General features: G+C 39.9%; 1 protein-coding gene across 1 annotated transcript in view; it reads right to left on the reverse strand.

The window, feature by feature from the left end:
* CDHR3 (cadherin related family member 3) overlaps positions 1-1,752 on the reverse strand; it is a 102,254-nt gene extending 100,502 nt beyond the window's left edge. The window contains exon 1 of the mRNA XM_043968816.1: positions 1,695-1,752. Coding sequence (XP_043824751.1) covers positions 1,695-1,740 — 46 coding nt within the window. The 5' untranslated portion in view covers positions 1,741-1,752. The remainder of the gene's footprint in view (positions 1-1,694) is intronic.
* Positions 1,753-17,694: the final 15,942 nt, after the last annotated feature.

Here is a 17,694-nt window from a genome sequence, read left to right on the forward strand (position 1 = left end):
AAGAAACTGAGGCAAGCAGGGTTAAATGACTTGCCCAGGGTTACACAGCTACTAAATGTATGAGATAGAATTTGAACTCAGGTCCCCCTGAATCTGGGGCTGGGGCTCTATCCACTTTACCACCTAGCTACCATATATAAATACTAGCTATTATTATTTGACCAAGATTTTCTTGCTTCTAAATTCAAAATGCTATTCTATATACCATATACCATAATGCCTCTCACTTAGACTTCTCTAATTTGGAAAATTGCATTATATTGAGCACTGGGGATACAAAGATAAAAGCAAAGAATAGCCCCTGCTGAAGAGCTTAGATTCTCCCAGATCTGTTGAATTGATTCAGTTGAAGAATTTCAGAATCTTCTGAAAGAATGGTCTTATATAACCTTGAAGAAATGTAGACTCAGAAACTTCGAAGTAGGAGGGACCTTAGAGGTCATCTAGTCCAACCCTTAAGTGAGGCTTCAACCCCTTTGACAACATGCCCAAGGAAAAACCACAAAAATTGCCTTCCCCCAATCAAGTCCTTTTACGAACTTCACCTGCAGCCCAATGAAAATGGTAGAACAAATATAAACAAATCCAAGGCAAACTCAACAAATTAGTGTCAATTCTTAGAGAAGAGCTAGATTTTGGTTTTTTGTCTTTTAGTTTGGGGGAAGTGAGTGGGAAGGATGAGGGATAGGGAAAGTGTAGCCCAAGAAAAAGAAAGAAAGATCAAGGAAAAAAGGAAAAGGGAAGAAAGAAAGAAAGAAAGAAAGAAAGAAAGAAAGAAAGAAAGAAAGAAAGAAAGAAAGAAAGAAAGACAGAGAGAAAGAAAGAAAGAAAGAGAGAAAGAAAGAAAGAAAGAAAGAAAGAAAGAAAGAAAGAAAGAAAGGAAGAAAGAAAGAAAGAAAGAAAGGAAGGAAGAAAGAAAGAAAGAAAGAAAGAAAGAGATAAGGAAGGAAAGAGAAATTAAGAAGGGGAAGGGGGGGCAGCTAGGTGGCACAGTGGATAGAGCACCGGCCCTGGAGTCAGGAGTACCTGAGTTCAAATCCGACCTCAGACACTTAACACTTACTAGCTGTGTGACCCTGGGCAAGTCACTTAACTCCAATTGCCTCACTAAAAAAAAAAAAAAAAAAGAAGGGGAAGGAAGGGAAGGGAAGAAAGGAAGAAAGAAAGAGAAGGAAAGAAAGAAAATTAAGAAGGAGGAAGGAAGGAAAGATTATCATTGAAGCATTTTTAAATGCACAAAAGAGGACGGATGGGGGGTCAGATAGAATTACAGACAAGCAAGACAATTTTGAAAGTTACATGTTGAATTTGTGATATGTTTAAAAAGAAAAGCAAATTGTACATAATAGACATCTTTAGTTTCATGTGCAATCCTCTTTTTCTGTTCTACTAGGTATTTGGAAATACCCATTTTATTTGAGGTTTGCTGAGTTCATAAGAATTTTTTTTTTAAATTATTATCCTATGTACCTGTTACTAGTTCCTGGAACAGTCTCAATTTCCAAACCAGCTAATTCAATGTCAAAGCCATTTCTGGCTTAACAGAGCATCTCCTGATATTCTATTAAGCTGTTGACTTTCAAGTCTATGCAATTTAATCCCCTGAAGACATTATAAGACCATCTCTTTCAACAAACTGGAATAGATCATACAGTGCATCAAATGTAAGATGAGCAATAAAACTAGGTTCTTACCTGATAGCATCCCTAGCAGGACAAGGAGACATACTGTTTCCTGCATGTTTCTTAGTTCACTGTTGTCCCAGGGGCTAGCATATTAGTGAGAAGCTGATTCCAACTTTATCTCCCAAAGCACGTCCCACTCATCTGTTTTTTTTCCTCCTGATCCTGCTACCAAGTAAGAAATCAAACAAAACCTCTCACTGTATCTAAGGGAGATTCTAAACACCAGCTGACTTATTTGTTCCTCAGTCACCTGCTTTGGGCTGACATACACATGGGGCTGAATGGTATCTGAGCATCAGATGTGTTAGTCATCATGTAGCTCTTCTCTTAAAAGGACTCTCAAGGAATTTTATGTCTCTTCTCACCTGAATGTGAGAATAATAATACTGATAGCAAACACTTAAAGTGTTTACTATGTGCCAGGCACTGTGCTAAGGGCTTTACAATTGTTATCTCATTTGATCCTTACAACAACCCTGGGAGGAGAGGAAACTGAGGCAGACAGAGGTTAAGTGACTTACCCAGGATTACACTGCTAGTAAGTATCTAAGATTAGATTTGAACTCAGGTCTTCCAGAATTCAGGTCCACTGCACCACCTACCTGCCTCTGATAAGAGGGGCAGCCTGGTAGGGTGGGAAAAATAATAATGGCATAGGAGTAAAAGAACCTTGAGTTCCATCTCTACCATTTACTAGCTGTGTGGTCTTAGGCACATCACTCTCTTCCATCTAGAAAATGAAGGGCTTGGATCAAGTGACCTCAGAGGCTCCTTCCACCTCTAAATCTCTTACACTATGAAAATGATTGCTCTTAATGGGACCCCATGGAAAATTCAACTCTGAGCCTTTGGCCAGCATGGTATGGTGGAGAAGTGTGGTGTTGAGTCCCAGGACCTGGGTTTGAATCTCAGCTCTTCTACTTTCTAGCTGTGTGTCCTTGGGCAAGTTGCTTAACCTCTCTGGATCTCAATTCTGCATGTCTAAAATGAGAGGTTTGGACTGGATGGCTTCTAAAGTCCTGTCTAACTCCTAAATCTATGGACATATAAATATACATACACATATGTATACATACACACACATATGGACATGTTCATTATTGTGTACAAATAATGCATGTGTGTATATACACATGTGTGTACACACATATATAGACATACTTACACACACACACATATATCAGCTTAGCTAGACCCCAGCTAATCCTTTCAGAATCAATCCAAAGGATCTTCTCCTTTGGATTCAGGTCCCTTTGTTAAATTGAAAACCTAATCCTTAAACTTTCTAAACTATTTTTAAAAATAATATTTTATTTTCCCCCAGTTACATGTAAAGACAATTTTTAACATTCATTAAAAATTTTGTTTGAGTTCCAAATTTTCTCTTTCCCTCCCTCCCCTCCATCCTCCCTGAGATAGTAGGCAATTTGATATGGCAAACTATTTTAAAAATCTAGCTACAGTCCCTGTCCTAGCTTGCTCTGATCAAATCTACCAATTCACTGCTACCTAATATGTATACTCTCACCTTATTAGAATCCAAGTGCATGAAGAGCAAAGACTGTCTCTATAACCCCAGTGCATAGCATGGTACTTTTTCATTCATTCTTTTATTTATTCATCCTATACCCTCATCATCTCTAGTAGATCACTCTCTGCCCCCCCTCCCCCAACATACCCATTCTCTCTTTAACCTTTAATCTTTTCTTACCTCCTGGTTCATTCTCTGATGCTTATCAACATGCCCAAATTAATCCATCCTTAAAAAAAAAGACCACCATCCCTCCCTTTCTAAGAAAAACTCCTAGTTGAAGTTGATTATATCCCTGGCTTCTGCTTCCCCTATTCTCAGTTGCTTCTCAATACTTGGCAATATCTAGTTTACTCAACTGAAACCACTCGCTCCAAAGTTAGCAATGATCTCTTAATTGTCTAATCAGCTGGTCGTTTCTCAATCCTCAGCATCCTGAGCTCTCATTCCACAACACCAACTGACTATTGAATATTTCAAACAGGCTGTCTCATAGACATCTCAAACTCAACCTATCCAAAACAGAAATAATTTGCTTTCCCCCAAACCCACCCCTTTTCTAAACTTCTCTGTCTCCATAGAGCATGATACCATCCTTCCCATCTCCCAGATTTTTAATTTCAGTGTTGTCCTTGACTCCTCACTCTCTTTCTCTCTCACTCTACATATAAATGAATCGCAAAATCCTGCCATTTCTAACTCCACAATGCCTCTTCCATCACTGCCTTTCTTTCTACTCAAAAAGCCACAACCTTAGTTCAGGCCCTCATCATGTTTCCCATAGACCATCGTTATAATAACCTACTAATTGGTCTCCAGGCCTCAAGCCTCTCCTCTCTCTGATCCATTCTCCACATAGCTGCCAAAGTAATATTACTTGATCATAGGTCTGACTGTCACTCCCCTACTCATTACATCTAGGGGCTTCCTATTGATTCTAGGATCAAAAGTGAATTCTTCCCTTTAATGTTTAAAGGCCTTTGCAACCTGGCCCTTTTCTACATTTGTCAAATCCTTCACAAAAATCTAAAGTATTGTAGGAGAGACTGGTATAAGCACAAAGTACATCTACATGTTTAACTGGTGTAGATTTTCCACACAGAGGAGTTCTGATGACATGGATTGGAAATGTCTTGGAGAAACTATGGAGCACGAGTAGATATTCCATAACTGGTTCTGGTCTGCTAATTGTTGGATCAGCTAATAGGGCAGGTAGGTGGCACAGTGACTAGAGCACTGGACCTGAAGCCAGGAAGATTCCTCTTCCTAAGTTCAAATTTGGCCCTCTTTGTTTACTAGTGACCCTCAGCAAGTCACTTAACCTTGTTTGCTGTAAAATACTTTGAAGAAGGAAATGGCAAATCACTCCAGTGTCTTTGCTAGGAAATCCCCAATTGGGGTAACAAAGAGTCAGACACAACTAAAATGACTGAACAACAACAAATTATCTAGTTAGGAGAAGTCGTTTTTTGGTTGAGTGCCTACCTAGAATGAGGGTCATCTTCAAAAAGGACTCAGCCATTCCCTTCAAGTCATTCTCTTCACTCAGTCTTGGTGGGTCTTGTTGACTCCTTCATTCATGGCATCTGGTGAGAGAAAGGGCTTCAAGGAGAAATGCCTTATACATAGGCCTCAGTTCTTTGACTACCCCAGCATTTCTTTACTTCTGTTGTAGTTGCAGTGTCTCAGTGTTGCAGAGACATTAATGACCCAAGGAACAAGGAGTTATCTTTGGGAGTAACCCTCAGGACTCAACCCATAGGTAGCTGAGATAAGGACAGCAACAGCAATGCTGCATTTGGACATGAACTTATTTGAAGCACTGCTATTTAGAAACTGAGCTAAGTTTGAGCCCACTCTCTCCAGAGCCTGAAATGGGAAAGGGGAGAGTATGCTCCTGAAGTGTTCAGGGAAAATATTTATACTTCAGTTCTTGCCAAAGCTAATTGATGTTAAGTGGTTAAATGCAACTGAGGCACAACTCAGTGACACCTAACAGTGAGGGGAATATAGCTGGAGGGGGCTTGAGTCAAGTTTTAGAAAAGAAGCACACCTCAAGATAGCTCAGAGTAGCCCAGAAACCTTGAGGAATAATTGAGCTGGCCTCAGTCTAGAAGAGTAAACTGCAGCATACTTGCTAGATGAGAAATACAGCATTGTCTCAACCATCTAGTCTAATCTAATTACCTTGTCAGAAAAAAATGATTAGTCTGGAATATCCTGTTCTTGATGAAGACATACTTGACCTTAGTTATTTTTTTAGCACTTCTTCTACTTGGTGTTCACAAACCATCCCATTAATATTTCCTTGAAATTTTCCTGGAACTAAAGTTAAGCTCAGAGACCTATATTTATCAGGCACCACTCTCAATCTTTTTGATTTTTTAACTGGAATGACAATCAAGAATGTTAGGATCTGTGTGTGTGTGTGTGTGTGTGTGTGTGTGTGTGTGGTGTTGTTGTTGTCCTCTACCTCCAATACTTTCTAAGTACTGCTGAGATTGTGGGGCAGGTAGGTGGTTCAGTGTATAGAGTGCCAGGCCTAGAGTCAGGAAGACTCATCTTCCTGAGTTCAAATCTGATCTCAGATACTTAATAGCTGTGTGACCCTGAGCAAGTCACTTAACCCTATTTACTCCAGTTTCCTCATCTGCAAAATGAGATGGAGAAGGAAATGGCAAACCACTCTTGGATCTTTGCCAAGAAAACCCCCAAAAGGGTCATGAAGAGTCAGATATGACTGAAAAACAACTAAACAACAACACCACTGAGATTCCCTCACTACTCAGCTCCAGGTCAAAGATCTATGTAAGGATGAAGAAGGGATCTGAGCCTAGGCATGGTGCTCCAGAGAGAGGAGCCATTGTGGGTAAAAGCCTGTGTACTAAAGCAAGCAACCACGGTGTGGCTCAGGTCCCAAGAATGGAGTGGGGCCTCAACTACAATTTTCAGACCGGTCTGAAGCCTACAGAGGAATAACTAAGGCAGGACCTAAGACCTAAGAGAAGCCTATGATTCTACCACTCTGAACCAACACAGTTTTCTAGTTGGCTCCTCATGATTCCAGCAGCTATCTACTGGAATTCCCAACGGGGAAAACCCATAGGCATATTGCTAAGACTCAAAGCCAGGTTAAGGAAATTATAAAGTTCAGACTGAAGGGCTCTAAATGCTAAAGTGAGGAGTTTGAAGTTGATTCAGGAGTCAGTAGGAAGACAAAAAAGAATTTTGAGCAAGGGAATGGCATGATTGGAGCTATGATTAACATGATCCATCTGATAACAGCCTGCTGAATATTTTGGAAGGAAAAGTTATAACCAATTAAATCAGTTAAAAGGTTGTTGTAATTGATGGGAAAGAGGAAGTAAGGACCTAAATTAGGGTGGTGGCACTGGGAATAGAAATGTGATAAATAATGCTTTAAGCATTTTTTCTTACTATGACTTATTTTTCCTTATACCAGCCCCCAGCATCTTGTACAGTACCTTGCACATAGCAGTGATTCAATATATCTCTGTCTCCAGTGAATGAACATTATCTACATTCCCAAATCCTGATTCCCTGGCTTTTTTTTCTACCATATTAGGTACTGTAAATAATCGACTCCATAATGTATAATTACAGCTGAAGTGATGACTCAGATTAAGTTACAGCAAAACATCAGAATAATTAGGGATCTGAATTAAAGAAATTCACATCTGTTTAATTTTCAGCCTGACTGCACAGTGTTGTTGTTGTTGTTGTTTGCTTTTTAATGCCCTATTCTCCATGACAGCACAAAATCATCTCCCTCCAGTTGACTTCCCAGTCTCTGAAATCACAAGGGTCACATTTGGGAATTTGTTGTAAAGTTTGTGGTGAAACTGTGCCATTCAATGATAGATTCTATTTCTAACCCCTTAAGTTGGTTCTACTAGTAGACTGTAATACTGGTCTTTTGACTGAGTCGGCCTCTGACTAATGTCCCATAACCCTGATGCTAAGGAGAACTCTACCAAAATCCTACCATGGGATATTGGATCAAGTCTATTTTTTTCTGCCTCCTGCAGAGTAAAGCCTCTTTTTTCCACTCTAATAATGTAGCTATGTAAGATATATAAGGTGGAATCCAGGCAGAGATCATATTTAGGACTAATAAGGCTGTCTCTGTGACTTTAGCTGCCCATGTAGGAAGCTTTTTTTCCTCACAATTTGTGTCATGAATTCATTCAACAAACGTTTAAGTACCTACTGTGTGCAGAGGTGCTATAATGACATAGGTAAGCCATTATAGAAAGTGGTCTTACTCTGAATTTCCCTGTAAGCATTTTCAAACTTGCCAGTGTTTCATAGTATCATAGACTAGAGCAGCTAGAAGGAACCTTAGAGATGACCTAGATGAGGAAAAAGACAAAAGTCCTTTTGTAAATTGGTCAGTTAGAGATCAGAATGAATATTCCTGTAGAAAAAAGTGCTATAACCCATGGTTAGGTTCTCAGGCTAACCCAAAAAAGCTCATTTAACTTATGATCTATGAAATGATAAAAAACATGTAGAGCATTTACCCTGGTATGGTCCTTTTGAAGCCCCCTTCTCCTTTATAAAATCTCCTTTGTTGTTGTTCCGTCATGTCTGATACTTCATGACTCCATGCACCATAGCACACCAGACCTTTCTATCCTCTACTATCTCTCAAAGTTTGTCCAAGTTCATGTTTCCATGAAACTATCTATCCATCTCATTCTCTGCCAACTCCTTTTCCTTTCACCTTCAATCTTTCCCAACATTATGGTCTTTTCCGATGAGTCCCATCTTCTCATTATGTGGTGAAAGTATTTAAACTTCAGCTTTACTATTTGACCTTCCAGTGACTAGCCTGAATTAATTTTTGTTTGGGTTTGTTTTGTGGGGCAATTGGGGTTAAGTGACTTGCTCAGGGTCACACAGCTAGTAAGTGTTAAGTGTCTGAGGTCAGATTTGAACTCAGGTCCTTCTAAATCCAGGGCTGGTGCTCTATCCACTGCACCACCTAGCTGCCCCAAATTAATTCTTTTGACTGATTTGACCTCCTTGCTGTCCAAAGGACTCTCAAAAGTCTCTAGCATCACAACCATAGCTTTGACTCTACCGACCTTTGTTGGCAAGGTCATATACCTGCTTTTTAGTATGCTGTCTAGATTTGCCATAACTTTCCTTCCAAGGAGCAGATTTGATAAGGAGCAAACCTATCTAGCTCTAGGTATTCCCCTTGGATCTTTATTGCTTTCATCTCCTACTTCCATGTTTTTTCATAAGCTGCTTTCTATTCCTGGAATGCTCTTCCTCCTCACTTCTGATTCTTGGAACTTCAAGTGCCTTTCATAATTTAGTTCAAATTCCACTTCCTTCAAATAGTCTTCCTCTGATTCTTCCAGCTCTTAGCACCCTGCCCTAAATCACAATGCATTTATTTTATATATGTGCTATTCATATATGTTTGTATTTGTTTGTTTACTTATATAGGGTGTCCCAAAAGTCTTCAATGAAGCTTAAACTATTAAAACTACTAAAGTTTAAACTGCAATAAGACTTTTGGAATGTCCTGTATTTATATACATCACACACACACACACACACACACCCTAACACACTCACAGAGGTCCAGTCCCTATCTGTATCTATGCTACATTCTTATTTGTGAAATGTAAGCTCTTCAAGGGCAAGGACTATCTTACTTTTAATTTATCTGCACATCAGCCAGAAGTTTGTATAATGTCTAGCAGAATTTTATCTCATCTTTAAAGTATCTTTATTAGCCTAAGGTTGGTTCTACTATCAGTCTATATTACTGATCTTTTGCTTGTGCTTGCCTCAGACTGAAGGCATGTAGTGACAGTATGAGAAGGGAATAGGAAGCTTTTGGAAATAATCATTTAAAGCAAACTCAGTGCAAAATATAGCTGTGATGTATGCAGAATATATGTAGTATATGTGCATATATGATATGCTTATTATATACGCAGAGTATGAAAAGTACAGAGAATATCAGACTCTGTTGTAAGATAGATATAGAACTGGAAGGAACCTTAGAGGTCATTCAGTATAACCCCCTGATTTTATAGATAAGCAAGCTGAGGCCCAAGGAAGTTAAATGACTTGTCCAATGTCACAGAGGTACTAAGTATCAGAAGTCATATTTGAATCTAGATCCTCTGATTCCAGACTCGGTCTTCTTTCTTCTATACTATGCTACTTCTAGGAAGATTGTTCATGTGTAAGGGCCCTTCAGGAAACCACATGGCCCCAGGAATAGCATTATTAGGGGTATGTGGGAGTCAGATCGAATTGGCTCATTAGAGGCAATTGTTAAATTTTTCAGTGTGAGCATTTATACCTCGAAAATCTACAAGCCTTGAAAATCAGGACTTAATTTATTGTTTTATTGATTGTTCAGACTTAGGAAATTGATGGAGAAAAATTTTAATTATACCAATTGGACTTAAAAGTATGTCATGGGGGCAGCTAGGTGGAGCAGTGGATAAAACACCAACCCTGGATTCAGGAGAGCCTGAGTTCAAATCTGGCCACAGACACTTGACACTTACTAGGGCAAGTCATTTAACCCTCACTGCCCCACTTGTCCCCCCCCCAAAAAAAAAGTATGTCATGAAATTTTCTTTTTCTTTCTTTTTTTTGAGAGTCAATTGTTAAACATTTATCAGCACATTCCTGGATGCCAGTAAATGGAGGGAGCAAGGGAATATCAAGGACTTCCTGGATCATAGCAAAAGGCTGTAGGAATGTGAGGAGGCAGCAGCAGAAAAGTGGTAGTAAAGGAACCAAGGAGTTTCTGGTTAATCAAAGGAACTAACTAGACCCTATTTCTTAGACCAAAAAGGATTCCTGGACTGTGAGAGAACTGGAGCCAAGCAAGAACAGGGAATAGAGCAATAAAGTTGAAGAGTGAAATTGGGCCTTGTCAGTCACTAAGTTCTGTGAACCATTTAGATCCTGGGAAACTGGGTCAACCCTCTAATTATCAGTGAATGATTTACTTTTGTAGGATGTCCTTAATCCCAGATCAGTACTATAAGTTTAGAGAGTTGTACAGATTCTGAAGCAAGGAGAGAACTCACCAGAAGGGAGTTGTTTTGACTCTGGTACTTGATGTCAATCCTTTGTGTTTTACATTTGTTGGTCAAGTTTAATAAAGCCTGTACTATATTAAATGCCTTGTTAGTTTGAGTACTTGAATGGGAGCTCCGTGGCACACTCCCCTCTATGTGAAAACCTAGACACAAATCAAATTTTGACATTCCCAGGGGACATGGGTGAGAAGTGAAGTAAGCCAAATTATAAGGTTTTAGGAAAAACACTGTGTGAAACCATGAACTCAAAAGAGGGGTTTTGGAATGGGTTCGTTTTTTGTTTTTTGTTTTTTAACTGAGAATCTTCCAAGAACCTAATCCCTGTGAATCCAAGATGTGCTTCCCTGTGGTATGGGGACATAGATAGTATTTAGGTTGTTTTTCAAGGAGATTTTTTTTTTGTTTTGAGGTGTGCGTGTGTGGGTGTATTCTAAGGTCTATGAAGCATGAACGAGGAATGCGTGAATCAGAATATTCCCTTCAAAACCGTACCATATAAGTTGTTTTTGGGAAGACTCATCCAGGAGGTGGGGCCAAGATGGTGGAGAGAAGCCAGGAAATTGCCTGAGCTGTCCTGAGTTCCCCTCAGAAACAACATTAAATCAATTCTCTAAAAGGATTTTGGAACTACAGAACCTACAAAAAGACAGAGAGACACAATATTCCAACTTGAGATAATTTAAAAGATTTCAGGAGAGGTTGATCTCACTTGGGTGAAAAGGGAGTGCAGCACAGCTCAGTGCAGCATGGAGGAGGTCTGGGCAAGGCGGCAGGAGGTTCTTGGCCACAGGACAGATCAGCAGCTGAGGCCCCTTGGTCCTGGCTCAGCAGGCTGGTGGTGCAGGAGGCCAGGTGTGAGACCTACCAGCCCCTGCTGAGAGGTCAAATTGCCAGATAGAGAACCACCACAGGACAGGCATGACTAGGCTAAGCCATCTCAGCACAGAGAGCAAGCCCAGAGTGACTTGCAACAGTGGCCCCTGTGCCCCAGGAGCAGACCTCAACTTTAAAAGTAAAAAAATAGGCTACAATATGAGTAGGAAGGAGAAAAGGACCATTACCATTGAGAGTTTCTATGGCAACAGAGAAGACAAAAACACGAACTCAGATGAGGACAATACTGTCAAATTGCCCACATGTGAAACCTCAAGGGGGAAGATGAATTGGTCTCAAAACCAAAAGCCTTCTAGAAAGAGCTCAAAAAGGATTTTAAACATCAAACAAGAGAGGAAGAAGAAAAAAATGAGAAAAGAAGTGAGAGAAATGAGAGATAAGAAAATTATGAAAAAAGAGAGTCAATAGCTTGGTAAAGGAAGCACAAAAATTGACTGAAGAAAATAATACAGTTGGTCAAATGAGGGAAAAAATGTCCAAAATGGAAAAGGATGTGCAAAAACTTATTGAAGAAAATAATGCCTTAAAGATTAGAATTGGGCAGATGGAAGCTAATGACTCCATGAGACAACAGGAATCAGTCAAACAGAATCAAAAGAATGAAAAAATAGTAAGAAAATGTGAAAAATCTCATTGGAAAGACAAGTGACCTGGAAAATAGATCCAGTAGAGATAACTTTTTGTTTCTTTGTTTTTGCAGGGCAATGAGGATTAAGTGACTTGCCCAAAGCCACACACCTAGTAAGTATCAAGTGTCTGAGGCTGAATTTGAACTCAGGTCCTCCTGAATCCAGGGCCGGTGCTCTATCCACTGCACCACCTAGTTGCCCCCAAGGAGAGATAATTTAAGAGTTATTGGACCTCCTGAAAGATATGATCAAAAAAGAATCTAGATACCATATTCCAATAAATTATCAAGGAGAACTGCCCTGATATTGTAAAATCTGAGGATAAAATAATCATTGAAATAATCCACTGATCACCTCCGAAAGAAACCCCAAAAGAAAACACCAAGGAATATTGTAGCCAAATTCCAGAATTATTAGGTAGAAGAGAAAATAATGCAAGCAGCCAGAAAGAAACAATTTAAATATCATGGAGCCACAGTCAGGATTACACAGGACCTGGAAGCTTCAACATTAAAAGATCAAGAAGACTTATCCACAGTTTTTTTTTAATTTTGATTTTATGTTTGGGGACCTGGATTTTCTGCACTACCAGTAATAATATATATAGAAAATCTCTTGCAACCACCATGGTAAGTATGAACATAGAAGAGTATTGGATAAGATATGGATTAGGGTGACTGATCATCAGCCCTACCCAGTTATGGGAAGCTAGACCCTCACAAAGAACTTTTCATTTGAGGGATGCCTATAAACTGTTACAAAGACACCACTGAGAATTTTCTACAAACACATTTGGTACCTATGTGGGATTCATAGTCCTGGCTGTTCAGGTGGCATACAGTACAGAGTAAAACCTTAATATTAGATATGCTTTAGGAAATTTCACAGGAAATGGGTGAAAACTATCATTTAAAAAATATCCTGAGTGGTGCAAGGACATGAACATAATTTTTAAAAGATAATACAAACTCTTAAAAACTATATAAAAGATTACTCTAAATCACTAATAATAAGAGAAATAAATCAAAAAGACTCTAAGATTTCACCACACACCCAGCAAACTGGCAGAAGTGACAAAAGATAGAAATAGTCGGTGTTAGAAGATTGTAGAAAGACAGACTGTTAGTGGAGCTGTGAATTGGTCCAGCCATTCTGGGAAGCAATGTGGAATTATGTTAAAGTAACTAACATGTTCATACCTTTTGACCCAGAGTTCCTAGGCATATACCCTAAGGAAGTGGAAGATAAAAGTCCCACAGACACCAAAATATCTATAGCAGCACTTTTTGAAATAGCAAAGGAAAAAAAGCAAAGTAGTAAAATAGATTTCCATCAACTGAGGAATGCTTCAACAAATTGTGGTCCAGGAACATAACAAAATATTTCTGTACCATAAAAATCAATGAAGATGAAGAATAGAACACAGTATACACTGCTGTAATTGATTATCATGGTGGTTACTTTTGGTTACTGACTTTCTTTTTTCTTCTTTGTTAAGAGACTGCTCTCTGGCAGGAATTGAAGGAGGAGATATATTGGGAAATGAAAGTGATATAAAAAAACAAATGATATCAGTGAGAATTTTTAAAAAAAGAAAAAAAAATCATCCTTGTAGCCTAGCATTCTAGGTGTCTATCTCATTTCACTTATTGATATAACATGTTGATTCTCAAGTTGCTTGAAGGACTATTGAATCTAGTGTAGTCAGTGGGACCATTCCTTAGGTTGGCTTCCTGCACCATTAGTCATTTCAGTCAACATTTATTATCCTCGAGTTGCACAAAACTCTAACCTGGCAATAATGATAATCGATCACATTTATATAATACTTTGCTGTTTAAAAAATGCTTTCATATACAACGTTTCATTTGATTTTCAGAAGCCTTTAATGTGGGTGGGGATGCATTACTCATCTTTTGCAAATGAGGAAATTGAGACTCAGTTACTACATTACTTTCTTAGGCTCACAAATATTATAAGTAGTAGAACTCATGTCATTGTTCACATGCACTCTTCACAAACGCAATGCTCTTGAAAATATCTCACCTTCCTATTAGGTGTTGAAAAGTTTCTATCAGATACATAGAGTTCTCAGAGTCTACATGAAAATAAATGGCATTTTGAGTGCCATTAAGTATAACATAATATGGATTTCTAATTGGGAATAGGCTTAAATTACTGAGTTCACAGCAGTCCTTATCAATCAGACATTCTCTGGCTGTCTGCTTGGGGACAAATAAAGAGGATATGGGTAGTCTATCTTCTCTGCCTAAGCATGGAGTGATGTGTGAAATGTCAAAAGTAACAACTCTAAATAAGACCCACTTCCCTACTGTGGGAAATAAAGAGGGATGATAAAGTTGTCCAATTCAACTGCTTTGTGTAGGGGAGTGGGGATGAGGAAAGGGTGGACAGGAGGTGGGGAAGGTTACTGTGTATAAAATAGAGGCTTGACATGTGCTGAAAATCAATCACCCACTGGTGTGCAGACTGCTTCAAATGATGATGGGAGTTAAACTAAAAGAAAGCAAGTTCTGTCTTGTTCCTTCCATTCACTTGGCAGGCCCAGAAGTGAGAGAATGTCCACCTTGAAGTCTCGGACAAAGAGAAACCCACCCCTCCTCCAAGAGCCATGCTAACAGGCTTAGAATTCGCCTTGTGTCCTACCTCTTTGATCTCTGATGAAATCCTTGCTCCTCTTCTTTTCAAGGATAGGCCCCAAGCAGTCTGGAAGAATATTCCTTCAAATTAGAAGTTGTGTTCTACAACTAGCTGCTCTTTGGACACGTAAAGTGAGCTGTGGGGAAGAAATAGCCTCCAAGGTTGAGGAGGGCAAGGTCTGCTCTGTCCCAGAGACAGGTGGGTAATGAGACCAAACAGAGATATTGTTGTTGAGTCATTTTTTTGTTTTGTTTTTTTCCGTTGTGTCCAACTCTTCATGACCCTATGTGGGGTTTTCTTGGCAAGATACTCGAAGGATTTGCCATTTCCTTCTAAAACTCATTTTTCAGATGAAGAAACTGAGGCAAACAGGGTTAGGTGACTTGCCCAGGCTCACACAGCTGTTAGATATCTGAAGCTGGATTTGAACTCACAAAGAAGGGTCTTCCTGACTCCAGGCCTGATACTCTATCCACTGTGCCACCTAGCTATTCACAAACAGGGATAGACTGGACTTTATAGACATGCACAGAACATCTCATTAGAGAGTGTATCCAAGGAATTAAAAAAATTTTTTTCAAGAGAGGCAGTGTGATAAAATCAACAAATAAACATTTATTAAGTGCCTACTGTGTGCCAAGCACTGAGAATACTGAGGCAAGACAGCCTTTGCAGAAAGGTACAGTCTAATGGGGGAGACAACATGTAAACAAATACATTCAAAGCAAACAATATACAGGATAAAGAAGAGATAGACTTGGGACAGCTAGATGGCGCAGTGGTAAAGCACCGGCCCTGGATACAGGAGTACCTGAGTTCAAATCTGGCCTCAGACACTTAACACTTACTAGCTGTGTGACCCTGAGCAAGTCACTTAACCTCAATTGCCTCACTAAAAAAAAGAAGAAGAAGAAGAAGAAGAGATAGACCATTAACAGGTTAAAAAGCATTAGAATTAAGAGACATTAGGGAAGGCTTGCTGTATAAGGTCAGCTTTTAGTTGGACTTAAAGGAAGCCAGGGAGGTCAGTAGTCAGAGCACAGGAGGGAGAATATTCTAGGCATGGGGTACAGTCACTTAATTTCTCAGGGCTCTAGGAAGTTTGCTAAAGGTATGTTACAGAGAAGGTTCTGACCTGCATTGGTAAATGGATGGGTTTTTTTTTTTTAAATGTGGAAATTGGTAGAGAAATTCTCTTTAGAAATGAAATCACAGGTTTAATACCCATTCCTATTTTAAGTGAACATTTATTAAATTCATAAGGGATTTTTAAAAAAATTATCAACTTGAACTAAAATGGAACTAAACCTATTTTAATAGCTTTTTATTGATAACTTTAAAAATTTTTTACATAGCCTACATTTGCTCCTGTCTCTCTTTCCCCTTTGTCCTTCCAGGGACCCATCCTTTATAACAATAAATGGAGATAATAATACCTGCAGTATCTACCTCCCAGGGTTGTTGGGAAGGTCAAATAAGACAGTGTATTAAAGTACTTTGCAAATCTTAGAGTGTTATAAACACGTCAGCTATTGTTATCACTCAGTGACCCACTCAGACTCTGGGGCAACACAGGGAAATTGGCAAAGCTTCCAAGTTTAAGAATACTTGACTTATAAACAGTCCTTATACATGAATGGCTGGCCTATGTAGCTCCAAGGAGGGGATACAGAGCCCTAGAGAATTGGAAATGTCCTACAAGTCACTATTTTCCTTTTTCACAATGAGCCGACACAATGGTAGGACAGTGGGGTGCTGGAGAGGAAGTACTAGTTCTCAGCCCCTGAAAAAAAAACTTCTTAACATAGGCAGGATGGCCACCAGTATGGGTGTGGGAACTTACTCAAGGGAGATGGATTTCCTTCTTGGGAATAGAGTCCCCTGGATTATCTAGATCCCAAGGGCCAGGTTCTAGGCCCAGGGCCTAGCCAATAAGGATTCGGTAAGAATGATTTTTAACTGACTAGTTTAGAGGGGACTAATCTGACTGCAGGGCCTAATCTAGGGACTTTTGACTGGCTAGCTATCTGACTGCTATTAATTTAATATCGGCCGTTTTAAAATTTCTTCTTACTGCTCTGCTTCCAAATTGATAAGCAAAAGATTAAGAAGCCTCTTAATTCAATAATCAAAGCAGAATTTATTTATAAAAATCAATGTAAAAGATAAGGGTTAAGAAATGCAAATTATAGAACCTGTCTGCTTTTTTTTTTTTTTTTTTTGGTTAGGCAATTGGGGTTAAGTGACTTGCCAAGGGTCACACAGCTAGTAAGTGTCAAATGTCTGAGGCCAGATTTGAACTCAGGTACTCCTGACTCCAGGGCCAGTGCTCTATCCACTGTGCCATCTAGCTGCCTCCAACCTATCTGCTTTTAATATAATAAGGGCCTCTGCTGCCTCTTGCCTTAGGGTGTATGCTCCAGCTTTCTCCAACTTTCACTCTTTTCCTCCTTCACTCCAGCTCCCCTGCTTCGCTTTCACTTCTCAGCTCATTTCTTCTAACTCTAAGCCCCTTCACTCTGTCAACCCCCCTTACCGTCTAACTTTCCTCTCTGTACTGCTGCACTGAACCCCTGAATCTCTCTCTCACAGACCTCCTTGCGTTCTCTTAGTCCTCCAGTGTCCTTCTTCCTTGCTCTTAGCTTTTTCTCTGTCCCTGTCAGCCCCTCTTTACATAACCTCAGTCTCCTTAGTGACCTTGTAGCAGCCCTGTTTCTGTCCGTCCTTTTTTCTGTCTGTCCTCCCTTACTATCTTCTCCAACCTCACTTTCTCCAACTTTGCTTTCTCCCCTCACTTGTACCATCTCCCCCCATCTCTCTTGTCAGCCTCCTTTTTATTAACCTGCTCTCCCAGGTGAAACCCAGGCTCGCCTCCCCCAGGGCCAGCTGATCCCCATGCTTCACGAGCCCGCAGCTGGGGCTGGGCAAAGCAAACCCCAGCATCCCTGAGCATTTTCATGGGTCTTTCTGCTGTGCAAACGGGGCCACACCATGCCACACCCATGGCTCGGGGTTTTCATCTGCGCAGTTTAGCCCAGCTCAGAGGCCTCCCTGCAGCTGAAATGGAGGGGGAGGGGCCCTAGCCCCTCTTACACAGAAAAAACCCCTCAGGGCCCAAGGCTTTTTAATCTCAGCCCAAAGGCAGGGTCCCCAAATCAAAACAAACTCCCACAATTCCAAGGTCTACA

The sequence above is a fragment of the Dromiciops gliroides genome, chromosome 5 (assembly GCF_019393635.1).
Source record: "Dromiciops gliroides isolate mDroGli1 chromosome 5, mDroGli1.pri, whole genome shotgun sequence".
Lineage (NCBI taxonomy): Eukaryota > Metazoa > Chordata > Mammalia > Microbiotheria > Microbiotheriidae > Dromiciops > Dromiciops gliroides.